Genomic DNA, 27,804 nt, shown 5'->3' with positions numbered 1-27,804 from the left:
TGTTTTGTTTTTTTTTGTTTTTTTGGTTTTTTTTGTTTTGGTTTTTTTCCCACTAAGTTGATGTATGCCCCTGCCCAAAGCGTTTCACTGGGATTTTTAGCTTGGTGGCATTGTACAGGTCATGGGCCACTCTGTAAGCCCCCTCTGGAGACAATGGCTGAATACCATATTGCAAAAGAGGAAAGCAAACATCTGGCAGTCTGACCCTCCAAACAGGCAGTGTTCATCACAATTAAATAAATGTCTCTCACTCATTTCTGGCCATCACAGTGGCTGTTTGTAGGAGGAAGTGGCTCAGCTCAAAGCCAGGTGATTGTATTGTCCAGACCAGAGTCTCCCAAGCCTTGTGAGAACAGCTGCCAGAGAAGTCATAAAGTTGTATTTGCTTCTAACCTCAGAACAAAGCCAAGCTGCTACAGATCAAGCCTTGAATTGAATCTCTACAAAGCTTGTCATCTACACTAAAAAATTACTGATTGCTACACCCATGAGGTATTTTCCCTAGCTTTATTGTTTGTGGGAGGCTTTGAAAGGAATGACAGCATGCTTTGGTACTAAGAAACCTTTAAAGAAAAAGACAGGGAGTATTAAGGATCATAAAAATGTTATTTTAATCAATGGTAGAATCTTCTTCAGAACTAGTACATTAAAGTTCTGTCTTTATGCTACAAAGGCTTAATAAATATGTTCATAATAAGAAACATCTCAAGTGATGTTATCAATGGCTTGAAATGCTAGCAGGCTATTTTCAGGTAACAATTTTCACTCAGATCTTTCTTCAAAGTGGAATCTAAAATAGTTTTTGTAAAGGGGGAGAAATTCTGCATTCCAGAGAAGTTCTGCTGAAGTAGTAGCAAAGTTATCACGGTAACCCTTTGATAGCCTTATCTGCATAATTTGGTTATAATGTGATTGGTGTTTCATTCCCACATAGACCCTCCAGTCTTTATAAGTTGAAGAAGATTTTTTTAAAGTTTTACTTTTGAAATGGCAGCATGTCACCTTGATACACGTGCTGTTGTATCACATTTATTTGCTCAGCTGTAATGGAGACTGAAGTAATCAGGTTCCATTTCAAGTACCTTCTTGTTCCCTTTTCACAGGAATAGGTGATGGACCTGGAGGGTTTGAATGTTTGGCTTTTCATGTTCCCCTTCCCACAAGTCAGCTTCATTTTACATGTTAAGTACTAATATGTATTTTGTTTCAGTGTGATATTCAGAAGATAAACACAGGGGTAGATTGCATTTTCTGCCTCACAAAAGGAAGGGAGTAGGGTTTCTTGTTATGAAACTTCATTTGATTTGACATTGAGATTTTATACTAAAAACAATTTTTGTGTTTGCCACTTTTTTTAAGGTGCTGGGAACCCGAATTGCAAAGTGGCAATTGTAATGGGCAAAACCAAAAACTCATCAGCATCCAGGTAAGAATACCTAGGAGATTCAGAATTCCCTGAAACTTGTACCCTGCAGGAGTCACTGCTTGCAAAAAATTTTGTTAAGTGAAATGTCATTAATTGCCTTGACCAGTTGGATGTGCTCCTAAATTAGAGGGATGTTTTAAATGTCAGTACCTGTCTGTTGTAGCCTGAGTTCCTGTTTTGCTGTCAGATGCTGTTGACTGAGTCCTCCCAACCTTTCCACTGTTACCATCTTTCATTGGCATGCTTCCCACCTCTCTCCATTGCACCAGCATTGCACCCGTATTTGTGCAGTTGTGTGATGAATCGGGATTGGATCAGGAAATTTTCGGGGCTTCACTAGCTTTATCTTGGTCACATAAATTTTAGTCTGCATCAGTTGTTTAGTCTGCATCAACAACCAACAACTCTGGCTTACAATTTATTTTGTAAGTGTAGAATATAAAACAATTAACACCAGGAAGAATTAAATAATAAATAATAATGCTTAAATAATAAAACCAAAAATTTCAGAGCTTCCCTGAATAGAATGGGTACAAGTGGCACATCAGAGACCTGAAGTTACTGATTAAGTTTTCCACAAAGTTATCTGTAGATACAGAAAGTTAGGTCTGAAACATGGGGTATTGGTAAGGTGAAGCTGTGTAAGCAGAGAGCATTGCACATCTTAAATCAGACCTACTCATTTTATTCCTGTATGTGTAAATATAATCCTTACCTCTTCTTCTTTGACAAAAACACGTTCAACTTGTTACCAAACTAGAACTGCAAGCTTTTGCAAAAATTTATACAAGTAACGAATAAAATGTTCCATGTCTGGTGCTATTAACATCACACAGCTTGTAATGCAAAAGAATTGTGACATTTATATCTAAGAGGGTTTTTAGCCCAAATCCCATGGATAATCTGAAGTTTTTAGGTTTGGCTAGGTTCCACGAAGAAGCAATCGGTAACTTGCACACAGTACCCAGGGAGGTTTGCCTGTAAGTTCTACAGGCAGTGGCATCTGTTGAGCTCTTAGAAGCTGAAGAGAAGTTAATGGAGGGGATTATGTGACACTCCAGCTAGAGCTGGAGACTGAATTCAGAGACCTGGGGCATTACCTCCAGTTCTATGTGACTAAAAACTGGCCTTAAATGTTCTGGAGGAATGTAAACATGGGCATGGATTTCTATTTCCTAAGCTGTAGGCAAGCCAAGATGATGATTCTGATAAACTGGTTTTGAGAACAAAACAGAAAGGTAGAGGGGGAGGAACTGACTGGGTGATACAAACTGTGCGCACAGAAGTGACAGCAGCAGGAGTTTCTCAGTCATGGTGCATTAGGTGCCACTAATACATTTTCACTTGTTGACTGGTGGGTCAAGAAGGGTTGAAGCCACACTGTGTGGGCAGGATGGTGCAGGTGGTATAGGTAAATCTCAGCATTGGCTTTATGTGAGTCCTAAATTGAGGATGGAAAATAAGAAAAGCAGAAGGGGCAGACAAAAGGGAGGCTCAGATTTAACTGTGCTTTTTGTCTTGATCAGGTACAAACAGCACAGTATGATTATTGTTCCCATGGACACCCCAGGGCTGAAGCTGATAAGACCTCTCTCAGTGTTTGGCTACATGGGTAGGTGATCATTTTTATCAGCTATATGTGTATTAATTTTTTAGCAGGCTTAGAAGCTGCAGTTATACTAATAAATATTGTGTATGAAATAAATCAGTTCAATGGATATATATAGAAGAAGGTTAGGAACTGGAGGCCTGTATTTTTATCCTCCTTCATTTTACCGTGCTGTTTTTTCTATCTTTGTAGATGAGATCCATGGAGGACACTTTGAGATACACTTCAGTGATGTGCGAGTACCTGTCTCCAATATAATACTGGGTGAGTTTCAGCACTGATTTATTTTTAATATATACAACAATGAACCAAGCTTTATAAGACAGTAGTTTGTGTCACGAATCACCTTAAGTTAATTTAAACAGCTTGGTCAGTTGAGAGAGCCCATTCTTCCTTTAGCAGCCTACCTGCTGCTTGAATGTATCTTACTTAGAGCAGAAGGAAGCACGGCAGCTTTGGCTGTCATGCAAGTATCATTGCCTTGAAGTAGAGCAAAGCAAAGTCTGCTCTTCCCCCAAAACCAGCTCTTGTAGACTTTACAGACTTTTAGAAAGAATGTCCTGATGCACTCCATGGCCAGTACTTGGTAGAACTGAAAAAGAAATAACAAGCAGGCCAGCACTGTGATCCCCTGCAGGGAGAACTCTATTTCTCTCACTTAGTGTAGATCCTGATTTCTTCTATTTCCCCTCTGGTTCTTTTATTTTGCTATGGGGCCACTTCCGCTTGGGTCTTGGACCCTTTCAAGAGGGAATCATGGAGTCTGCACAGCCTGTTTTTCTTTCCAACCAGGTGAGGGCAGGGGGTTTGAGATAGCCCAGGGCCGGCTGGGGCCGGGCCGGATCCATCACTGCATGCGGTCTCTCGGTGCGGCCGAGGCTGCTCTGGAGATCCTGTGCCAGCGCGCGGCTCAGCGTGAGACCTTCGGCAAGAAACTCTATCAGCACGTAAGCACCGTCCCTCTTTGGCTCAGTTCACACACTCCACACAATGGCCTTTGTTTTGCCCACACATAGCCTTGTGGCTCTGATAATGGGTATGGCAGCAGCTATGCTATTCAAGTGCCCTAACCTTGAATTCCTATTCATAAAGTTTTGGGTGGCAAAGGGAAAAAAAAAACCAAACCATATTGCAAGGCTCCCATTTATCACCATAATCTACAGCATCTTATTTTCCTTTTTTTTTTCCCTTGCAATGTGCAATGAATTGGATATCCTTTGCTAGATTTGAATATGGATTTTGTCACTGTGTGTTGTTCTCTGCTTTTCCTGATCAATTTGGACAGGTATTTTTTCAGGCATGCAGTTTGTGTTTCTGTAGTTACTATCTGAATTCACCATTTTTGTATATCCATTCTCTCACCTGGCTGTCTCCATTCACAATCACTGGAGACACTCAGGGGTCTAAATTTCACTGAAAATTTTACTTCTTTGATCAAATATTTGTAGTTGCTTATGAAAGTAGAGACCACATCAAGGGCAGATTGGAGATCCTTGCTCTTATCTTGCTCAGGATTGAAAGACTGTTTCATGAGCAAGAGCTTGCTAAAATAATAAAAATATGACAGTCTGCTTTATATAAGAACCATCAGAGTTTGGTAGTTGGCCTGTCACATTTCAAATGTTCCTTAATCTTACCCAACAGCTAGGATGGCTTTATTGGAAAAAACTAGTAAAAGCAATGGAAAGAGGAAATAGAATTAGCATCTGGCACAGCCTGTAGTTAATTGTTTGTGCAGATCCAGAGGGAGCAACTTTACATATCTATATTTCCAGTCATGTAATTGCCCAACTTCCCTTCACCACCATAACTTAGAATGAGTAAGAGGTGCATGAGGCACACTCTGGCTCTCAGAAGCTTGTTCAAGTAACAGTGATGTTTGATGAAGCCACAGGCCTGACCTGGAGGCAGCTGCCAAGCCCATGCAGGTTCTTCACAGTGAGGATGGGAAAGGACAAGGTGAGGCTGATGGCTTCCTTGAGTACCAGTGTGCCTGTCCCCACCCAGGTCATCATTTATGACCCCAGGAGCTCCTGACTGAGGAGAACTGAACACCCCACCCAGGTTCAGATCACCTTTGCTGACACCAGCCAAGCTGAGCCTCCAAACTGCACTGAAGCAAGTGCTGCACATTTGCTTGTGTGTCCTACAAAACCCCCAGCCCTAGAATTGTGTCCCTGAGGCTGGCTCAGGCTCCAAGCAGCTTTTGCACTGACAAGCATGACACATTTGTTTCTCCTGTGGTATGCTGGCTGCAGGGGGGAATTAGCCAAGAAGAGCAGGGCTGCCAAGATCATAACTTCATTTTGGATCCAGAGAGTTACTAATTTATCATCAGTCAGAGGCAACAGGCACCACCCTGCAGCTGTTTGCCTCTATGTGTCACACACCACACAACACCAGTTTAAGCAGAACAAGGAATTCCTCTCCCCTATCACCCCCCAGTTTCTGTATACTGGGGTTTATTATATGGAGAGAAGGTTGTGAGGGATGGTAAGAGGTAAAGGAAAGCAGGGAGGGAAAAAGCAGCTATGGAAGAGCTTCAGGAAAACAGCCAGCACACAGTGGGGTCTGATCAGGTGCCAGAATCCACAGGTTTTCCCTTTTTCTTGTTTCCTGGCAGGAGAAGAATTGCTCTATCTTTAATATTTCTGTTAGTCAAGTGTTTTCTTTATTATGCCTGATATTAGATATGCTTTAATTTGCACATGAGCGGCTGTAGGTTGACTGAATGTGCACATGCTGAGGAAGAGGGGCAGCTCCATGTGTGCTCAGAGGCATTAACTGATGTGCTCATGTTGGCTTTGGGCTCTGCAGGAAGTTGTTGCCCACTGGATTGCCGAATGCCGTCTTAGCATAGAACAGGCTCGCCTGCTCACACTACAAACAGCCCGCAAGATCGACATGTTGGGCAACAGAAGAGCAAGGAAAGAGGTAAATATTATTTTTGGTAGCTAGGACTTGGTGAATGCAATGCCTGTGCATTTAGCTCATTAAAAGACAAGGTAAAACATATTGTTAAATATTATTATTCTAAGTGTAGAGAATAACTCCACGTTGAAAACAGCCTTAAGATATGCTTTTAATTGTCAGAAGATTGGGGAGTGATCGCAGTTGGAAACAGATGAATCTGTTCAAGCATTGCTTGCTTGTCTCAACACAGTAATATAATTTTGAGTGACTGGAAACAGTTTTACCATATCCTGGGAACGGGAACAGCAGAACTCTCATCCAACCCCAAGAGGAAGGAATGTACTGAGAGATAACAATATTCAATAGAAGTGTTGGGTAAATATTTTCACTTGCTTATGAAACTATTACTGATAATGTGAGTTCTTCTAACTACAGGTAGCCATGACCAAAGTGGTTGTTCCACGAGCTGTGCTTAAAGTGATTGACTGTGCAGTTCAAGTGTGTGGTGGAGCTGGAGTTTCCCAGGATTTTCCTTTGGCATTCATGTGAGTAAAAGGAGATATCCTGTAGATCCTAAGCATTTCTTTTACGATTGGTGTTACAATTTGTAACACCAGTACATGTTGTTTCACCTCAGCATGAAATGATAGTGTGTGTCCCTTTAAGCTATAAAATTTAAAACAATTGTTTTTATAGTGCAATTAGCCTCACAAAATGTAAAAGCTGGCACTGAACCTAAAATAGTTCTTGTCAGCAGTAAAGAGGATGTGCTTCTAAAATGTAATGTTATCTCTTATGGCCTTGGGGAGAAGCAAAACTTCTGAATTCCCAGCCCACCCATCTCAATCCTGCCAGAAAGATTTTGCTGCAGTATCTCCCATGTGATAGCACTTTCCAAGCAGGGAGTGTCAAAAGGACAGCAAAAGCAGTGCTAAGAGCTCCCATGTGAGCCTGTGTGGCTGCTGTGGCAGGTCAGGAACGCAGCCCTAACTCAGCTCTCCCCCTCAGGTTCGCGTCCATCCGCACCTTGCGCCTAGCAGATGGGCCTGATGAAGTTCATCTCTCAACAATTGCAAGGTGGGAACTCCTTGCTCAGTCCAAGAAACTCACTGCAAAAATCTAATGTTAGCATAAAGCCTTCTCAAATGGAGGGAAGATTAAGGAAAAGTTTCAGTGTAATAATGGTCTCTAAGGTAAAACTGAATGAATACAAAAACTTGATTCTAACTAGAAGCAATTCTCTCACTATTTTCACTTATTATTTCATTATTATTTCTTTATAATGCTAAATAAAATCTATTTTCTAACAGGCCTAAAGTGCTTTCTTTGTTCTGAATCAAAGCATTTTATCCTTTTATTGTAGACAAAGCAGTTCTGAGTCAGAGGTCCCACAAAATTTAATTTATTGCAAGCTAGGCTAAACATTTAAATTTGTTAAATTGAAAAACACTGGAGGTAGTACCTTGCTTTTTCTTTTCCAAAGCTCAGCTGCAGTCCAGTCCTTTCTGTTCCCCAGTTCCTGCTCTCAGCTGCCTTCCTTGTCACTGAGACTACACTCAGTCCTGCTCTCAGCTCCCCTCAAGTGAGGCTCAGGGCAGCCCAGAAGGTTAGAGCCTGGATTTAGGATAATCACTTCTCAACTTACACAGGGCTGGTAACTTAAGGGCAGTGAAGTTAAAGACACAAGGGTTTACTATTTGCATGAACAAACAAGCCCCCCCCTCCTCCAAGTTCCTTCCTGTTGGAGCCTGGGGAGAACACATTCTGCTTGGCTCAGTCTTCAGGATGAGGCTGTGCCAGTTCTGTCCTTGAGCCCAGAGCCGAGTGCTCACCTGAAGGGTGTCCAGCTACAGCTGCAGTGGTCACTCAGGGGGTACACTGGCAGAGTATCTAGAACTAGAAGCATTCAATGAAGTTCTGTACCTCATTATACTTAAAACCAAGATTATAACCTCTTTTGAGAAAGCAGTAATTCTTGTTTACCTTTCCATCCACCTTAGTTTCCTCTTGCTTCCTGCCAAGAATGTTTTCTAGGAAGTTGAGAGTGTCAGCAGGTCAGTGGCTGAAATGCACTTCAAAGACAAAACCACCTGCAGTGTACTACTACATGTGGTTCAGGAGTTATGCTCTAGGCTGTCAAAACCTGCACAAAGTGTTTTTTCAACCAAGAACGCCCAGGATCATATTTTGCCATGTTCCAATTAGGGTCTCTGACCACCCTCATTTTTCTCACTTTCAATGAACAGCTAGACAAGAATACCACCTTTATCTCATTAACAAGGCTCTTAATTCCCTTTATTTTAAAATTCTATGTACATATGAATGATCTGTATAATGTACACTCAATATAGAAAGTTTTTATATACTGGATAATGTATAGAACATTTCACAATTACACTAATTTCTTACATAACATGTCAACTTTTAAGGTTCTTTTGCTGAAGCTTTGTCAATTTGGTCAAGCCAGTTATACATACAAATGTCTAATGCTGTTTGATCCGAGGAAGAAGATAATGTTAATGATTAAGGACATGAGTGAACTGGTGCAGGAACAAACCCTTTTCAGGTCATGTTCAATGGAAGTGATCACATCAGACTGAGAAATGAAGGGATGCCCTTTTAGTGGGGTCGGTGAGGTCAAAGTTATTTTAGCCCAATTCCTCTAGACTGTAGCTCAACTCCAGTCATGCTAATTCATAAAATATAAAAACTAGGAAAGTTTGATTCACAGTCTTGTAAACAAATATAAAGGAACAAAATGTGCTTATGTACAACAAGAAAAAATTCTTGTGTACCCATTTCAGCTGATCCACAGAGTGCTTTCTTGTGTTACAGTGTGGTAGTTAGAATTACTGACTTTTCCTAGAAAAAAAAGTCATAGAAAAAAGGAATAACACTGTCATAAACACCTGGCAAGGCAGTAAGTTCACTTCAATGTATTGGAGGAAAGTGCTGTTCCTCATCACTGGCCAGTCTGCCTTTGTCTCTTCCACAAGGATTTCCCGTCCTTAGCTGACATCTCCCACTTCGTTGTCTACCGGGGGTGGTACGTTGGGCATTACAGATGACGTCGTCCCTGCAGTGAGGTAACCAGCAACTCCAGGGCCTTTTGGGAGGAAAACAAATACTGGGGATTAGTTTTCCTATTATTGGGTGACTGAACAGCTTTATTCCCTCTGGTAACACTCGGATACATCATTAAGTCACCTTACACAAGAACATTTAAGAGGGTTTTTTTTAAATTCTTTAAAATCTAGGAACACTAGAAATTAAGACTTCTTAGTCTACCAAGTGGAAGAGCTTGTGGGGACCATTTTTGGGCTTGCTGTTTGTTTTTTATTCTGAAATGCCAAATAAGTGAAAAAGAACCCCAACCACCTGCATTACCCATCTCACCTCCCATCACGGAAGCAGCAGTAAAGCGGAGATGGCCTTCCTTTGCTAAAGAAAGGCTCTGCCATGGAATTAAAGTGAGTTCAGGCATGTGTTCCACTACTGGGCTCCTTGTCTATCTTTTCAGTGTTGTAAAGGTTTTTCCCAGCTGCATAGTTCCAGGAAGCCCAATGGGCTGCCCCATGAAGAAGCAGAACTGCCTAAAGCTTGTCTAGCCATCATTTTATGCCTTCAGTTGGAATAAAGTGACAGCATTCTTGGGATACACAAATTCTATACTGGAGATGCAGGACTCACATCATTACTAAGTTTCCATATTGATTATGATAGGGGCAATCAGTTTTGCCCTGCAGGCAAAGCCCCTCTCCCTGGAAATAAAGCCTGGAATTAAAAATTTAGTCATATAGAAACTTTCAACAAATGCAATAAAAACTTAGGTTGCAGCATGAGGTGTTTTAACAGTAATTTTTATCATATTAGTGACTAAAATACTGATCACTCACAAAACATTCCTGCACAATACAGCTATCAACTTGGTCTTAGACCTCCAGCCTACACTGCCAATATTTAACATACTAAGTTCTGCTGGGTCCCATACTCTTCCCCTTTAAGCCATCCTCACTGACTTCTTCCAAATTTACTATTCCTTCCTGCCCCACCCTCCTTTCACACACTTCAACCAGAACATCAGAGCATGGTTTGTCTCCCTGTGAACGGTCCCACACTACTACTGCGAGGCAGAAAACAAGCAGTGCCTCTGGCAATAAAAAGCTCTCTGACTGCAGGACGGGACCTCTCTTTGCCAGCCCATCAGTGGAACCTGCCAAGTGCCACACCCACTGCTACCCATCCTAGTGCAAAAATTCCCCATAGTTATCTTGTGCCTGAAACTTTTCCATTATGGAGGATTCCTAACATAGTTCCAAAGCTGAATTCCTGTGTAGTACCAGCAAGTACCAGCCAGAGCAGTTGTCAGTGTAGTGCTCATGTGTGCTCGAGGAAGGCAAGTGTGTCGGTGTTGGGCAGTTTGGAACCATGCATTTGTACAGCTCTAGGACATGCATCTATTACTCGGAATGCAGCGAGCGCAGCGTGCGTTCTGCGAGGTGGTATCTACCTGCTTTAGAGAGCTACACAGAAGTTAGCAAGCTGCCTGACACAGCAGATCTAAAGCCCACTTCTCAGGTGAAGGGGACTGCTGCCAGTTAGAAGGGAAGGAGAAGAGACACCTGAGGGAAGAGAAACAAGCAAGGGAAGTTTCAAGGGAAGTGCAAATGGCAAAGCAATTTGAAGCAAGACATAAGGCAGAATACAAGATAAGAGAGGTTAAAAATAAAGCTTGGTTTCCATCTACACTTTGCATTTGTACAGCACCTTCATTCTACATTGGCAAGCATTTAAACATTAGGCAATTTAAAAGCAGCACAGGCCTTAAGACAATTGGAAAACTGTATTGCCCCCAGTCTCAAGCCTGACCACATCTGGTATAGTTTCAGTTATTGGCCAATAATCAGTCAGCATTTTCTTCCTATTCCTAAATTTACAGTATTTATGAAATACCAAGGAAATTCAGTACAAACTGATCAGTTCCAGTGTTCTTTATCAAACTGGCATTAAACAATACAAAACCAGAAAACTCCTGTTCAGAGCTAAAGCGCAGAATCTTGTGTGAAAAAAATGCATCAAGTGTTGCAATACCTACTCTCAAAATACAAGCAACTACTTCTATAAGTTGTAGTTCCTGACTTGAAAGGCTCTTGCTTCATTTTCTCAAAATACATACTAGTATCTTGCAAGAAAAACTTTGGCCATCTAATTTATACCTCATTAGTTCAGTTATGCTCAAAAGCTTTACCAAGATTCCTATATTGGGTTAGATCAGAAAGTTCCATGTGGCACATGGCTGTGTCCACACTAGCTTGTCAAAAAGGACTTTAAAACCTCACCTGTGAGGCAAAGCTTATAAGACCAAGTGTTTATTCAGCTGATGGCTACAGAGGAGTCAGAAGTTTGCATCGTGTTGCTTTTGACAGTTTGCTGCAATATCATTATTTGCTACATCTGAAAATATTTTATGTGATAGCGATGTTTTGGACTGTGATACTGTGTCTGACAAGTGCTGCTCAAGTGAAGGAAGAACAGGAGTTGATTTGCAGTGATATAACTGATCTGGGATTATGTCTGCACCATGCAAGGAAGTTCCCTCAGCAGCTAAACTTATTGTGCACACAGTGCACAGCACACACAGCTAAAATGCTCTTCTTCACTACCAGTGGGACTGGGGTGCATCTGAGGTGCCATTTCAATCTTGGTGGCACCAGCAGGGGACCCACCCAAGGGTGGGTGAAGCTGCAGAGAAGCATATGCTGCAAGCTCCAGGTACAGGCATGAGGCCACCCTGGCAGACCACTGATTCTGGCTGGAACATAGCCTCATACTCCAATCTATTTAGTATTCCATCTTTTCCAACAGTACAACTACCTGCCTAACACTAAAGTTGTGTTAATTCACACAGCAAACTAATACAGACAGTCTGAGTGATTCTGAAAACAGTTTACACATCCCTCCAACTGTAGACAAACTTGTGTTCTAGAATTGAAGTAGACTGATCCTGAGAAAGCATGGAAAGCTACTGTTATTCATCAGTTTCAATTACATCTCTGCTCTATCACTACAGAGTACTTCCAAGTTTTGCCAGTGTCCAGATTCTGTTGCTAAGTATGTACAGTAAAGACTATGCAGAGAAATATACTCACAACCAGCAAGAAGTCTACCGTTTAGTGTTTTAAAAATTTCCTGTATTTTTACAGCACTGAATGTTCAGACCATGTGATGGCACTAGATCCTGGGGATAAACAGTAACTCTAGAGTCCAGTGTGACAATTAAATAACAGTTCAGTATAACTCAGGACATAAACAGAAAAGAGTTGCTAACCTGTGAGGTATCCTGATGTTTGTGTATCAGAAATGAACAAGTCATGTTTCTGATCCTTGAAGGCACTCCACACAGAAGAACGAGATAGAATTTCATTTACCTACAGTATTTGAAGAGATAACACAGTGAGCAAGTGCCATTTGTCATGTTCTAGGGGAACAAACCCATTTTGTATTGCCAAACCATTCTGAAGGGATTACATTGAAGAACATGGCAGTAGTTCAGGCTGCGATATGGAATTTGTGCACATTTCCAAGGAGACTTGCTTTTCCATGTGAATTGTGCAGCTGAACACAATGCTCAAAAGAAGGTATTCAGTAGCTTGACTTTATCCTTTGTTCCCCAAAAGCAACCCTAGAAGCAGCCCTTGCCACTCACTGACAGCTGAGGGAGAACAGGGCTTTTCCTGTACTAGAGCAAGATAGGGACTGCTTGGAAGAAAGACCAATTCCAAGTTTCCTCCCCTTGAGAAAGCTTTCAGCAAAAGGGTAAGAGAAAGGCATTAAGAACTAGTGCAGTTACTGGGACAAATTTACTTAGATATACATCCATAAAGCTGCTGCACTTATGTATTTATTCAGAAAACGAAAGAGAAATTTACATTTATAACACAAGTTCTGAAGAGCTGTCAGTTAAAGATAAGCAGCTCATAGAACATTTCTGCACTTGGGATTTGTCTTTTTTATTAGTGGTCTTCACATGCATTGAACCAATGACTTCTCCACAAGCAAGAGGTGAAGAAATTCCAAACCATAATCATTTTGCAGTTGTGGTGTGTTAACACTTTAGGTGGAATGATGCACATGACAGCCAGAAGATTAAACAAGGGACGTTCAGAGTTTGGTACACACCTACCAAGTGTCAAAGCCCAGATAAGGACTTGTGAGTACTCACCTGTTCCCCATACTGCAGGCTACGAGACATGGATTTCAGAGTCTTAACAATCTGAGCTTTTGTTGCAGATGGGCTCTCCAGGTTCTCAAGACCAACACCTTCAAGCAGCTTCAGAAGATAAGGGACCAAATCTGCTTTCAAAGCCTGCAAACATACCCAAATGAGCTGTCTTAAAATGGACAGGAAGTTCCATACAGAACTTTTATATCACTAACATTAGTGTGAACCAAAGTGCCAACAGCTATTACTACAAATGCCAAAATGAGCCCATTTTTCCTAAGCTGTATGAACACAAACAAGAGAAAGCAAAGATACTGTCCAGCAATTCTGCTCTATCTAGGTGTAAACTCACTTGAATTAGTTGGCATTCCACTACACCTTCTCAGTGGACACAACATTACCCTGTGCATTAAGCTTCAATACTCAGGTAACATTCTTGAACAGGTCTGCATTTTAGATAAAGAACTTTTCCAACAAGAAAAGCACATTAGTTAAGTGTCCAGGAGGCTTCCCAGATGCCATTTAAGTTGAACAGTTTACAGTTGAACAATTTTTACAGTCTGAGAATGTACTACTTACTTGGGCTACTAAGTCAGTTTGTTCCTTCTGAAACATTCGATTCAGTGTTTCACAGGCTATCCCAACTACATCTGATCTCTTTTTCATTCCATTCATGAGAGGGCCAATGGTCTCCAGTGATGCCATTGCTCTAACACAAAGCTGTAGAGAGATAAACATCCTGAGGACTTTATTTTATGCCAAGATTAATGGTTATTGCAGATATGGTCAGCCAACACCATACATTTCTCAGTGTTTAATCTAGCAATTCTCCATTAATTAGCTATAGGTCCCTGCTCACTTGCTACACAGTATTTATAGTTAGAATAATGGCCTTTTAGGAACACTACTAAACAATACAAGTAACTCCAGCTATGCTTTTCTCCCCTCAAGCACTTAAATGATTCAGTACCTCATTGTCTGACAATATGTGCATGACACGAATGGCACTTTTAGGAATGGCATTGTTCTTGTGATTCATAGCCTGGATTATCTTGTGAAGATGACCAAGAGGAGGAACTTGATCAGCTAGCTGAGGCTGGGCACTGAACAGGCACACAGTTGCTGTGGTAATGGTTTCTAAAGTTTCCCCCTGCAGAAAATTGAAAATCAATAGAAAGTGTAACTCAATAAAGCCTTATGTATCATCATAACAACAACATTTCTCACTTGCTTTCCATTATAGATTTTTTCCCCGAATGCTTTTACATCATTTTGCTCTCAAACTGTTAAAACAACAAGTTAATAACGCGATTATCAGCTCCAATATCGGCAAACATTCACTAGATCCACAAAGACAGATCACACGGGAATTCCTAAGCACTATTTCCAGCATATTGAGAATGCAAAATCTGGCTAAGTTGCTTGGTGGAAGCATTGATAACATGGATGTTTGGCTGATCACCTGAATTCCTAAAGGATTCTGCAGTCTGTGCAGAAGCATTTGTCACACCTTGTGTATTCTGCATGCCTCTACAAACTGCTATCACATCTTTGTAACAAAGACGATTATTTTATTCAACATGCTCGTTTGTTTCCATCCTGCAAGTCTAATACAGAATCTGTCTGAACACTGTCTAAAAACTAATTTTTCAACTGTAACATTACAGAAGGCTGTCACCTTAGTTAAAGTCACGTAATTTATACTAGAGTGAGAAGCTAGTGTTGCAGAAGGACAACAGAAGTCCCAAGAGCCGAAAATTTTTAGGTGGTGTAGAACAAGTGCCATTTTTTTAGGTTGGTCAGTCATGGAATAATTAAAAGACACTTCATTTGTTAAGCCTCATCTCTACGACAAAATAAGTCTCTAAGACTTAACTGAAGCTAATTCTATGGCTTCAGGGACTTTAAAAACCTTGACTCCTGCTCAGAAGTTGCCCAAACATATCAACACACTTTTACAGAGAGTCAGAAAGCAGACAGAAAACCCCATTTATGATGGGAAGAAAGGGTGAGAATCTAAGTTAATCAGAAACTAAAAGACTAAAAACTTAAGAATGCTAAACAGATTCAAAACATAGAACCAGAAAAAAAATCATCTTACATGGGGGTTATTTTTCTCCAGTAGTTCAGTAAACTTTTCCAACAGTGCAATGAGAAATTCTCTTGGTTTCCGTAAAACCCAGGCCGGCTGGGCAATAAAAATCCTGAGGAAGACTCCCCCCACTGAAAGTTCACCTTCTGCCTCACCATACACCACAGCAAAGTCTTCAGGCAGCTGTTGAATTGTAAAGTAGAAGTTATTGACAATGGTGTTTGAGAAATCTAAAACTGTTTCTCCAAGTGGTCAGGGTCAGTAACTGTATTCTCTGACCAATAAACCCTTCATCTTGAACATGAAGTAAGAAGTGACAGTAGAAAGAATAGTGCAGTGCAGGCAGTACCACTACAGTGAACTTTTCTTTCAAAGAACACAAATAACTGAACCTACAGCTGCAACAGTGGCAAACCCTAGTTGAAGAGAAGCACCAGCAATAAGGCTGATGGTACAACAGCCCTTTCCTTCCTTGCACACTTCAGGGAAAGGTTTCTCGCCATCAGTCTAGGTAAGTTTCCAGTTTTCATCTGGATCAAAATAGACATAAAGATGTGTTTAGAAACTGGTTTAATGTTGAACTAGGGGACCGCTAGAAAGAAGTCATGTCTGCATGTCTGGCTTTTCACAGATACTGGGAATCACTACATACTGAAACACCTCACTGATGGGCCTGATGTGAGGGAATGGCTTAAGAACTCAAATATTTTTTGAGACCCAGTGACTTACTAAAGTTACTTCACATTTACCAAGAGCAAGTTTACTATGGCTGTGTAGTGACAAGCCCTTTTCCAGCAAGCCAGTATTCTCCTTTGTTGCTGACTTTTGGCGAGTTTTAGAATGACCTGAACTATCAGAATATTCAGAGTATGCTGACAGTGGTTTTATCCAGAAGTGTCTAATTTCAAGCTGCAAGCAGTAACAATAGTATCGGTTCAACATTAAACCACTTGTGTTTTCAGTTACGAACAGTTATGTTTACAGTACAGCAGTGAATTCCTGTTAGTACTTTAAGAGAAAAGCCTGTTAGAGCCCAATACAAGCATCTATTATCATGTGGTTCACAGCCTCCCTGGACACACTCAAAGCAGAAACAGTATACTTTTACCTTCCAGTTAGTGTCAGGGTTGTCCCTCTGAAGTTTAAAGTGCCTTTAAAAAGAAAGTAAGTTTTAATGAGCAGTAAAAGAAGCAGTTGTCTTCTCTACTTGACATCTTAGTCTCCCCCCATCACCTGTGAAGCAGCTCCAGTTTCTAAGCTCCATTCTACCCCCAACTGTATCCCTTCAAATCCTACAGCAGCGAGCAAATAACTGGACTGTGCACAAACTGCACCTGTATTACTGACTTACTGGTACAGTACACAAACAGTGAACAAGTTTATTTCACTGAAGTCTGGCTTGCAGGAATTCAACTTTTCACAGGCAGAGCTCTGTCTCACAGTTCTTCTACATCTACTCTGGCTTACTGCCACTAAGAGAGGGTCTCAGTTAAAGATAACTGAGTCAGAAGGTTTCCACATACTCAAGCATCATTTCTCGAACTGTTGTTGATACTCTCTCTCTGGAGCTGTCATTCCAAATTAATTCTGGATTTTCATGGGTTCCTTCAAAGATATGAACAGCAGCTTCAGGGTTGTCTCTCATGGCATCCATGAAGACTCCAGGTAAAAATTTCATTAGTATGATTCTAACCTAGAAGGGATGAACATAAATGACACTTAGTATATCATATGACAAACTAACTGACAGGACAAACTGACAGAAATAGAAAACTCCACAATGTCCAACTGTCTTTAATGCTAGAACGGTCAAGAGCTAGACCACACCACAAAATAAAACATTGCCATCATTTTAAATAGCAATAGCCAGTGACACTGAAATCTAGGTGTCTAATGTTAAAGCCATTACAAACAGAAACCAAACTGCTTATACAAGTTACTGTACATACAAAAGCTTCTAGAAGTCTGCTCACAGATTAAAAGTAAAGTTAATTTGAAAAAGCCTGATTGCTCCTTACATGAGTATTTCAGATACAGAATAGGATTTTTTGCTCACCTTTAGAGAAATGCGGGTAATATCAAGAAAGAGTTCTAACATGAGCTGTTAAGCTTCTTACCTTTGGACCCACCAGTTTATCTGCAGTCATTTTAGCAAAAAGCTCTGCTGTTTGGGCTCGGACCTGTGGATGAGTTGAGTTGCAAAACATATCTAGTAAGTAGATTAAAGCACCTGTAACAAAGAGATAGGGAGCATTCAATTTAATATATTTTTCTGGTCACAAGTAATAGAAATTCTCTAATTCCACACTGATTATTTTAAAGGGAAGCATGGCCATTCTATTCACTTTAAACCCATTCTTGCAGAAACATTTGCTTGCAGTATAGTACTGTACCTTTTGCCATGGCCTCTTTAATTATTTTTGTGCTAGATGTCAGAGCATATAAAGTTTCAAGGACAAGCTGCCGACCTGTCAAAATGAAGAGCATTAAGAACTTTGTGTCACAGAGAATGAATAAGAGAAGATAAATGTAACTGATATTAACAGAAAACTGTTCAAAACTGCAATAAAGTTTCAATTACAAACTTAGGGATTTCTGCCTACACTACATTTGTTAAGGAATGTCAAATCAATAACACATTCTAATACAGCATAACTTCTTAATTAGATGCTAATTAGCTAAATTCCCAGGAATAATTTGTCAGTGGAACACTACACAATTCAGAAGTAATCAGAGCACCTGCATTTCCTATGTTTCAGGTCACACATTTAAGACAAAAAACTGGTCACACACAACATTTTTGTAAACCATCCTTGTTAGCTTTGGATATGATAGTCACTAATGTTTAAATCAGTAGACAGAAGTGACATAGCAGCATATCATAGGGCCTGTGTGATGACAGAGATGGTCTAAATTTTCCATTTGTTTAAAAACTATCTATTTCTATTCCTGCTTCCTGTCATCTTCTTTTAAAAAATGTTTGGTAGCTCTGCTTTTCTTATCTAGCAGAGGAATAACTGATAGCTGAAGAATGTTATTATGACTGGGCATAGGAACACCATGCTTCACTGAGGATGTATTGCAATACTGTCTTTACTGCTCTCATTAATAGCTGAGCAGCTGGAATGGAGCACAGCAACAGCTGGGAAGCCTGAGGAAAGCTTTGTTCCAATATATAGGTGTTCTTACAGTAGCTTCTCCTCATAATCCAGCTCTCTGTCCTATAAAGCTAACAAGACCATTGTAACCTAAAACTCAGAGGTAATTTCAGCCAGCTGCATTCTTATAAATTCCTGAGTTGGAAACCCTTTGCCTTGCAAGATAGAGAATCCTATGGTACCTACTTGAAGGTAAGGAATGCAGGAGTGCCAGTAAGTTAGCAAGGACCATTGCCTCAGCAATGTTGTTAACACATTCTTGATTACTTGTTACTATGTTCACTACCTGCAAAAGATCAGAAACAGCACTTGATTATACTTCAGCTATTCAGACACTTTTCAGAAAACCTAGTGTATGAAGTCAGCCAATTCGTTGGCCACCAGAACTGGTATTTACAACATTTATTCCTGCCACCAAATTATTTTGTCTCTTCAGGCAAGAAGGATGCAAAGACACAGGCATGACACATGTTCCTCCGAGGAGGAACTGACACCTTGGAACCCCTATCTTAGTATTTTTTAGATGCTACTCTAACAGCTACACAATCAGATTTGTTTATGGTGATTATGTAAAGCATCCAGATAGGGAGGTTGGGAGTTTGTGGGGGTTGGTTTGTTTTTTGGTTGGTAGGTTTTTTTACCTCCAGAGCCAACTGCTGCACCAGGCCAGCTCCATGAACACGCAGAAGGGAGAATATCAACTTAAAGTGCCCTATGCATTCACACTCAGAACCTGCAAGAGACCAGATAAGTTACTCTCCATGCTAACCAAAGCATTCACTGAAGGCCAATTCCCATGCCCATATTTCACTATATAGAAAGGTGTCAAAGACTGCACAGCTGTATGTAGTCTGCCACAGAAGTTTTAATAGATCATACAGGACAGCACCTGCTACAGAGTCAGAAAAATATTAACTCCTCTCTATTAATCTAGCTTCCACAAAATTTCAGGTCAACAATATTTCAAAAACAGAGGGTAACTCCCCACTCCAAGGAAAGTAACCAATGTAGTTCTTGGATACCTAGTCACTTGCGTTCTTACAAAACCACTAAACAAATTCCGTAATTTTATTTATCATTGGCTATCAAAACCTATTGTTTTCAAATACACTTGCCCTTTCAGAATGTCCCAGCTCAGAGCAGGGTTGCTATCTCCAGCAGGAGCAGCTGCCTTCAGGTTTATAATTGCAAACACAGAGAACATCCTAACCAGCTATTACTAGATGCCACAATAGTAATATGGTTTGCTTTTAGAAGTAGCATATAATATAGTAGGAAAACATCCTAATAATTTGTCTCAGGATTTTCCAGTCTGTACATTGATGTCTGCTCATTAAACTTTGCTGCCCACTCTCAAGAGCATCTTCTCCTCTTGCTTTACTACAGCCCTAACACAGGTGCTATTTAGGTGTTTGCTAGCCCAAAGTACTCAGTTCAAGGAGGATTTTTTTGATGCAAGGAAGTTTAAAAATCAGTTGAAGATTCCTTGAAGGATTACAGAAAGTTTCTTTCAAGAGGTTTAAATCTTCCTAGCAACAGCAGGATTGAATTACATTTAAAACCTAATGATTCAGACATGAAAACAGATAAGGCTCGAATTTAACCCAAAATTTTGCTACATTTACTGACAGTGTTCTCCAGGTAAAAAAAAAAAAAAAAAAAAAAAACCAGCAAGCTTATATGGCTTACCAACAATGTTAAAGTCTGTCAGCAAGCAAAAAAAGCTTCTTTCTCACTGGAAGATACAGACTACAGAGGTTCAGAGTTTTTAAGGCTGTCCACAGAAGAGTATACTGGGCAGGTTCAGTTTTAAGCCTACCTGGGTTGTGTTTTATGACATTTCTCAGAGCCTCCAGGGCCATTTCAACTCTCCGTAAGCGATCTCCATGTTGATTGGACTCCACTTTCCCGGTCTGAGTTATTGCCATGAGCGTATGAAGGTACTGTGCTTGTGAGCCTACGTAATCCAAGAGGCTTGCAGCAAATGCTTTAGGAAGCTTTGAAGTAGAGATGACAGCATTTTTAGCTGTGTGACGCAACAGTACCCACAGTAGAAGAAACTGTATCCAAATAACTTCTACATTTCGCATATTCCTTTCTTCCAGACAGGCAGGTCTTCTCTATGATCACTATAACTGCTGGATCACATTAAACCCTATTTCTATCTAAACATACACTTAAAAGCTGCCACTACTCCAACAGGTGTTCGTTTGCCCCTACATAGAGATTAACTGTAAAGCCAATAGGCAGAACCACCACCTCCTGGAATTACTGAATCAACCCAAGTGCCTGCATCACAAGCTTGTAAAGAGAAGTCATTAAGACATCTGAAGAGCACATCTTATGACAGACTTGGTCTTTTAATTTATTCTGCTCCAGTAAAGAGCTTTCTCATAACATGAGAATCTTGAAGGAATTTTCCATAATATTTTGTATTTCATCCATTCTGTTTGCACTCACAGATAGATAAACAGGAAGAAGCAGCATTCCAAACACTAGTTTTAACTGGAAAATTTTTAGCTACATCTCACCTCTAGTTGGAAGGTAGGGACCTCATTGTAGACTCTAACAAAAATCTCTCCCACAATAAGTTCTTTTGCATGGTCACTGAAGACAAAGTCAGATCCGTAGCTCTTGTCACAATCACCCTTTAAGCAGAGATAAGCATACAAGCTCAGACAAAAAAATAATCTTGTAGAAAGTGTAAAGCTATATTCTGATCATGAAATAGGCAATACTTGGACAGAAAACTTAATGCTTCAGTAAGTCAGGCTCAGACTGAAACATTACAGTGTGAAATGAACAAATGAAACAATGAAATGAACAAGCAAAATCTTAGTATTTTTGTTTTCTTTTAAAAACTACAGAATGAAGAAAGTGACTTTGAGGTAGACAACAATGGATACTTGCATTAACCATACAATTGCATCCCAAGAGGATATAGGAAAACACAAAACAGTTTTTTAAAAAAATAGTACTGGGATTTAAAATAAAGATTATCTTACTCTCTTAATCATGCTTTCCTGCTGAGATTCCAAAAACTCAAGTAATTCAGCTCGTGTCCCATTGTTCCAGATCAAGTAGGGGTTCTCTGTGTTACTGTTAAGCATCTTCAGAGTCTAAGAAAATGAATTTACACAATGTACACATTTACAACAGTTTTGGATTGTTATGCACGGTAATCAGCATGTTTCATGGTATCAGTAAATCCAATCTCATTAACAGCTAGACTAATTACACAAGCAAATTTAAAGTAGGAAACTTCCCATATAGGAAAAACATACAGGAAAAAACAGTATGTGGAAGTTATGTGGTAAAGTACATGTGGTAAAGTACAATCTAAATTTTAGTTTTCTCTTTGCTCTGCTCTGAGATACACTTACTTCAGATTCTCCATCCATTTTTGACAGTGAGCAACAACTACCTGCAATATCTCTTTACAGATTACTTCCCTGGCACCACTTCTAAAGAGTTAAGTTTAACCTTTGCTCTCTATCATCATTATGTCCTTAAGCCTTGAGAAATTAACTCCACTTTTTTGTTCCTGTATTTGTTTTGCAAATATTAGTCTATAAAGCTGTTCCTGTCCATAGTGTTTGAGGCTGAACCAGTCTCTTTTCCCTGCAGCTACCTCAACTGCAAAAAAAAAAAAATAAAACAAATCACACTGCTGTTCTCACTATAAAGTTGGTCTAAGAGAGTTCAGTGTTTTAGAAGTGACCAGCTACTTCTTTTATAAATCACTAGAGAATGTTTTGGCCAACAGATGCTCACCTCAGTAGGACTGACCACAGCAAGTTTTCTTGCAATATAGGGTGTCAACATTCCAGCCAAGCTTTTCCTGATCACTGGGTTTTCAGGGGTAGCTTGTTCATCAGAAAGATACCCTCCAAGGCGACTCAGGGCCAGGAGACTGAGCTTAGCAAGGCTATTTGCTACCTCCTGAAAAATATAAAGACAGTTTGAGAAAACACAGAGCTTTCTTCTGATAGCAAAAATTTACTTTTATACTGTTTGATATAGATTAAAAGTGTCTTGCATGAAGTTCATTAGAAATCGCGGGCTTTGGCAGCTTTAACAGTTGAATGCTTTAAAAAAACAAAAAACCCCCAACAAACTCAAAGAGCATTCACCACTATACAAAAATCCCCTTCCAAAACTCTCTGTTAATGTTACTCTTCATGCTATTCAATGATTCTAACAAATATTTGAATACATTTGGTCTCCTAGTAAGAGATGGCAAACAACAGCCACTGATTGTTGACATCACCTCGGCAACATTACCTGGTGGTTTGAATCTTCGCTTTTCTGAATCCCGCTCTCCTCCAGTGTATAGTCATAGTTGAAGAGGTAACCCAGTAAGTACCATAGAACTCCAGCTTGGAACAAATGCGTTTGTAGCCAGTAATCTAAGGCAAAGGAGCTAACACACTCTACTCCTAAAGCAGCTACTCGTGGTATGGTCTGGGGGGAGAAAAAAGAAGCTTGCCTTAATGCCTGTAACCAAAGAATGCCAACTGGTTTCCATACCGAAGATTTAAAACCCAAAACTTGCTAATTCTGCAGTACTATCTACACAACCCAGAGATAAAAATTAAGTAGAGATAATTTCTGCAGCTGTAGTATTGGTAACCAACAATATGGCTAATTAATCAGCATCTTTCAAAGGGAAGAGTATTGAATAGTTATTTCATATTATTAGAAAGAAGCATTGATGAACTGCTGGAAAAGCAACTCAAAACTGCGGCAGAGATTACCAGGTAAGTTTTTTATGGCAATACATGTGTCCTGCAGGGACTACAGAACACACAAGCATATACAGTCAATTACTAGAATCTGGTTTTAGTCTCATGTTTTCACACACACCACATGAAAAATTAAAGACAAGCTTTCCTTTCTTAATTCAGACAAAATGCAGCATTTTTATAACATGAGGCAAGCTCAAAAGAGCTAAATGGCAAGAAAACTTCAGAGTTTATGCTGACTTTAGAGTCTATCTGCTTATGCAAGGCCTAGTTGTAGTACTTCTATCTGCTAACTTAGTACAGTAAGCCAAGCGGCCTTGTGTCAGTTGTGATGTGTCAGTTAAAAGCCAAAAGTAGCTGAATCTTTAGAGTGGCTGCAGTTTAAATCTACAGTTTAAATGGATTCAAATACAAGTGTTTAAACAAGGCAGTTGAGTTCTGTATCTCATGATTTGCTGGGTTCTTACAGAAGGGTTTGACCAGGCACTGCAACTGTGAGGGAAGGCTGAGAGAATTGGGTTTGTTCAGCCTAGAAAAGAGAAGGCTTTAAGGTGATCTAACTGAGCCCTCAAGTACCTGAAGAGAGCCTGCACAAAAGAGGGAGAAGGACTATCCACAATTGTATGGAGTGACAGGACAAGGGGAAAAACCTTGAGAGAGAGCAGGTTTAGATCAGATATTAGGAAGTATTCTTTACTGTGAGGATGGTGAGGCACTGAAACAAGTTACCCAGATAAACTGTGGATGCCCCATCCCTGGCAGTGTTCAAGGCCAGGTTGGATGTAGGTCTAGGCAACCTGGTCTAGTGAAAGGTATCCCTGTCCATGGCAGGGGGCTTGGAATTAGATGAACTTAAGGTCTCTTCCAACACAAACCATTCTATGATTCTATGACTGATTTATCTGCCCAAAACCCATAATATTCCCCTAAACATTTAACAATTAAACACCCATTTGGACAAACGAAAGGAGCACTCACCTTGCCGTAATACAGTAGTCTACAGAGGTCCTTAATTATGTTAGGCATTTCTGTAATCTTCTCTCTGCATTCCTCAAACTGGGCTGCTACACTATAACACTTACTAATGTATCCACATACCTACAAAACACAATAATTTGTTGGTTCTAAGAGGAGGAAGAATGCATATTTACAATTGTATTTTTTATATGTACAATACTAGATCAATATTTTTATTATCTATACACACACTTTTGTGTTTATTATCATATTACACATATACATACACCATGTAGTCTTCTGAGAAGACCATATACTCAGTTAAAGCTGCTGCTTTAAACTCACCTGTACAGACATATCATCTGGCTTGCTAGAACGAGTCAAGACTGCTACGCAACGATTAAATGCTTCTTGCAATACCTGTGAGGATTGAATGATGTACAAATTCAGTCACAGCAAAAAGAGGTAAAAGCCAGTAAAACCAAAACACTAGCTGGTAAAGTAATTTTCTATGGCTGAAGGGAAACATTTGACAAAAATTGGCTGTTTGCATAAATGGTTTGTAGGGCAAAATTCCTTGCAAGTGCTAATAACAACCTTTGATTCTTTAAGAGCTAACAGTCTTCTCACATGTGAGCTAACACCTTAGTCAGCGTGCAGACGACACTAAGTTGTGTGGATCTCCCGGAGGGCAGGAAGGCTCTACAAAGGGATCTGGATAGGCTGGACCAATGGACTAAGGCCAGCTGTGTGAGGTTCAACAAGATGAAGTGCTGGGTCTGGCACTTGGGTCACAAGAATTCCATGCAGTAGTACTACAGGCTGGGGGCAGAGTGGCTGGAAAGCTGCCTGGCAGAAAAGAACCTGGGGGTGTTGCTCAATAGCCACTGAATATGAGCCAGGGTGTGCCCAGGTGGCCAAGAAGGCCAATGGCATCCTGGCCTGGATTAGCAACAGTTTGGCCAGCGGGACCACAGCAGTGACTGTCTCCCTGTACTCAGCACTAGTGAGGCTGCACCTTGAATTCTCTCTTCATTTTTGGGCCCCACTCTACAAGAAAGACATTGAGGGGCTGGAGAAGGGCAACAGAGCTGGGGAATGGTCTGGAGTACAAATCTGATAAGGAGCAGCTGAGGCAGCAGGGGTTGTTTAGCCGTGAGAAAAGAAGGCTAAGGAGAAACCTTATCACTCTCTACTAGCACCTGGAAGGAGGCTGTAGCAAGGTGAAGATTGGTATCTTTTCCCAAGAAACAAGAGGAAATGGCTTCATCTTGTGCCAGGGAAGGTTTAGATTGGATATTAGATGAAATTTCTTCTCTGAAAGAGTGGTCAAGCACTGGAACAGGCTGACAAGGAAAGTGGCTGAGTTGCCATTCCTGAAGGTATTTAAGAAGTCATGAGGACATGATTTAGTGGGACTTGTCAGTGTTGGGATTAACAGTTGGACTCAATGATCTTCAACATCTTTTCCAATTTATATGGTTCTAATATTGTAATATATACAATGAAAAGGCCTTCTGCTCAAGTGACTTGTTCACATTTATCTATTCTTTCACATAAAAAATGCAGCAGCTCTGTAAAGGAGTAGAGAAACTTCATATGTGGCTGGTTTATCCACAGCTCAATAGACAAGCCTAGGTCCAGAAAAGGGTATACTCTGCAAGATGTTTCTCCTACTGCATCCAGAATATCTGAGATGTTAAGAATAACAGTTGTCTCAGGACTAAAAGTGATTCTCAATTACATCTGATTTCCCAGGCACTGAGGATCTAAGATTTCTGGCTATGGAAAAGTTAGACTAAAAGCATGCATTTCAACACATTTCTTTACATTTACCTCAATTCCACTTTCTCTCCTCAGTTCTTCTGCGTTTAATGCTGAACAATTGACAGTATGAAAAGCAAGTTCTGTAGCAGCAGGCAACAGTGGAGATTCTTTGGAAAACAAAAGGTCATCTGATGTTTCAATGGTAATGGTCTTTATCAGCATAGGATAGCCTGCATACTTGTAAGGTTTCAAATCTGAAAGAGGAAAAAAAGTCCAAGTTTATGTATATGCACAGTCTAAGCAATTTAAGCTGCCACAAAATTATTGGTGGAAGATATATCAGATATATAAGGACTAGGAAAGGAAGCCAATTACCTGGGGAATCTGGGACAAAACTCAGCAGTCCACACAATCTAACTCCTCATTACATAGAAATGCTCATGCTAGAAGCTAAGAGAGCTTCACAGGAAGAACTCATTTAAGATCAAAAAGGCTTATCTCTAGCTCAGTAAGCCCCCAAGCTTAAAGCCTTCCCAACGATGCTTGTCTCTCTCCAGAGAAACTCAAGTATAGTTTGGTCTGTATCTTAGGCCAGGACTGATTAACAATAAACCTATAAGGACCTTGTTCAATTTGACACAACAATTTTAAGTTTTAAATTGCATTTTTCATTCCTTTAGAATTCAGCAGTGCTAAAACATAATCTCATTTTTCATATGGAGCCAACTGCAAGCCAACACATTTAAGTCTATACCAATGCTGTCCCTAGCTCCACATAACTGACAGGACTATGACTGCACATGAGGCTCTTAGTTTACCATTATAATGTAAAACTTAAACAGCAAAACACTGTTGGCTCTGCAGGACTTGGACATGGCAGCAGCTACCAGCCTGGGACCGTACCTGGAGCCAAGTGTTAGGGTGCTCTAGCTATTCCTCTTTCCCAATTGAGCAATGAGATAGGTTGTGTCACAGCACACTCACCCAAGGACTCTAACACTGGCCAGAATTCCTGCAAGGATGGCTCATTGTTAATAGCTAGATTATGTAATCTCATGTATAACCAGCACCTGGGTGACTGAGTACTAGCAAGGATTTTTCTGCATAGATAATTGGAATTCTCCGTACAGAGGAAGATTCAAATTGATTAGTATTGGAGCAGAGCACTTCAAAGAGCTATTCATGCTGTTTTGAATTAAGTTTTACTGCAGATTAATTTATTTCATGGAAGAAAAAGTCCTGTTTTGAAGCCCTATAATGCTGTGGCAAGTCAGAAACCAGATCAACAGAGCACAGACTAAAGAAGAGAGGAGATTAAAACTGACTGAAATGACCACTAATAAACTAAGATAAAACACTGAGGCACCATGCTTACCTTCCTTATGCCTGTTGAAGAGGATGCTTTGAGTTTTCAAGATCAAAATTATGTTTTCTGGATCTGGCCCATCTATCACCTTGGCAGACTTTGTGCATAGAAACTCATATGCTTTATTAACTTTTTCAAACATATCCTGCCAATAAGGAGAAACAGCCATAAGTGTTGTTAAGAACATTCTAAATTACTGAAGCATCAGTTTAAGTGCAAGTAAAGTAAAGCATTTCAGGTAACTAGCAACAGCACTAGCTTTGCTACCTCACTGCACTTCAGGAAATACTGCAAACACTGGTTCATAGATTAGTTTTCTTTTGTCTCCTGAATGCTTCCCTAGGCAAGAGACTTAAAGTCAATCACACTATGACAAAAGCAGTGAGTACAGCTGGATTGTGAGAATGGGCAAAGGATGCAGTCAGTCTCTGAAAGGGAACAAATAGCTTGTTTAGGTCCTATGTAACTCTCTAAACAAGATCATTTCTGAGATGTGAGTCTGATCTGATTACACCAGTTTACTGTAGAAACCCTCAACCCTTGGAAGCT

The 27,804-nt window shown here is 40.3% G+C and overlaps 2 protein-coding genes across 5 annotated transcripts in view; one reads left to right on the top strand and one right to left on the bottom strand.

Moving 5' to 3' along the window:
• ACAD11 (acyl-CoA dehydrogenase family member 11) overlaps nucleotides 1–7,254 on the top strand; it is a 29,343-nt gene extending 22,089 nt beyond the window's left edge. Inside the window, 7 exon segments of the mRNA XM_053994505.1 lie at nucleotides 1,360–1,426; nucleotides 2,953–3,038; nucleotides 3,228–3,299; nucleotides 3,828–3,982; nucleotides 5,853–5,969; nucleotides 6,384–6,493; nucleotides 6,957–7,254. Coding sequence (XP_053850480.1) covers nucleotides 1,360–1,426; nucleotides 2,953–3,038; nucleotides 3,228–3,299; nucleotides 3,828–3,982; nucleotides 5,853–5,969; nucleotides 6,384–6,493; nucleotides 6,957–7,071 — 722 coding nt within the window. The 3' untranslated portion in view covers nucleotides 7,072–7,254.
• Nucleotides 7,255–7,334: 80 nt separating this feature from the next.
• The window catches only part of DNAJC13 (DnaJ heat shock protein family (Hsp40) member C13), a 58,284-nt gene continuing 37,814 nt past the window's right edge, over nucleotides 7,335–27,804 (bottom strand). For 2 of the 4 annotated variants that reach the window (XM_053994451.1, XM_053994466.1), the window contains 21 exons: nucleotides 27,265–27,400; nucleotides 25,959–26,143; nucleotides 24,468–24,542; nucleotides 24,144–24,263; nucleotides 22,705–22,884; nucleotides 22,195–22,362; nucleotides 21,426–21,539; nucleotides 20,952–21,068; nucleotides 20,240–20,417; nucleotides 19,062–19,153; nucleotides 18,607–18,706; nucleotides 17,656–17,730; nucleotides 17,380–17,492; nucleotides 16,786–16,955; nucleotides 16,371–16,413; nucleotides 15,272–15,445; nucleotides 14,141–14,320; nucleotides 13,750–13,890; nucleotides 13,171–13,314; nucleotides 12,277–12,376; nucleotides 7,335–9,054 (listed from right to left, as the gene is read on the bottom strand). In XM_053994451.1, coding sequence (XP_053850426.1) covers nucleotides 8,957–9,054; nucleotides 12,277–12,376; nucleotides 13,171–13,314; nucleotides 13,750–13,890; nucleotides 14,141–14,320; nucleotides 15,272–15,445; nucleotides 16,371–16,413; nucleotides 16,786–16,955; nucleotides 17,380–17,492; nucleotides 17,656–17,730; nucleotides 18,607–18,706; nucleotides 19,062–19,153; nucleotides 20,240–20,417; nucleotides 20,952–21,068; nucleotides 21,426–21,539; nucleotides 22,195–22,362; nucleotides 22,705–22,884; nucleotides 24,144–24,263; nucleotides 24,468–24,542; nucleotides 25,959–26,143; nucleotides 27,265–27,400 — 2,703 coding nt within the window. In that variant the 3' untranslated portion in view covers nucleotides 7,335–8,956. Of the gene's footprint in view, nucleotides 9,055–10,458; nucleotides 10,571–12,276; nucleotides 12,377–13,170; nucleotides 13,315–13,749; nucleotides 13,891–14,140; nucleotides 14,321–15,271; nucleotides 15,446–16,370; nucleotides 16,414–16,785; nucleotides 16,956–17,379; nucleotides 17,493–17,655; nucleotides 17,731–18,606; nucleotides 18,707–19,061; nucleotides 19,154–20,239; nucleotides 20,418–20,951; nucleotides 21,069–21,425; nucleotides 21,540–22,194; nucleotides 22,363–22,704; nucleotides 22,885–24,143; nucleotides 24,264–24,467; nucleotides 24,543–25,958; nucleotides 26,144–27,264; nucleotides 27,401–27,804 lie in introns of all 4 variants that reach the window. The other 2 variants (XR_008439983.1, XR_008439986.1) reach the window with 2 other exon arrangements.

The sequence above is a fragment of the Vidua macroura genome, chromosome 1, assembly GCF_024509145.1.
Source record: "Vidua macroura isolate BioBank_ID:100142 chromosome 1, ASM2450914v1, whole genome shotgun sequence".
In the NCBI taxonomy this organism is placed as follows: domain Eukaryota; kingdom Metazoa; phylum Chordata; class Aves; order Passeriformes; family Viduidae; genus Vidua; species Vidua macroura.
This window is presented reverse-complemented; position numbering and strand designations above follow the sequence as displayed.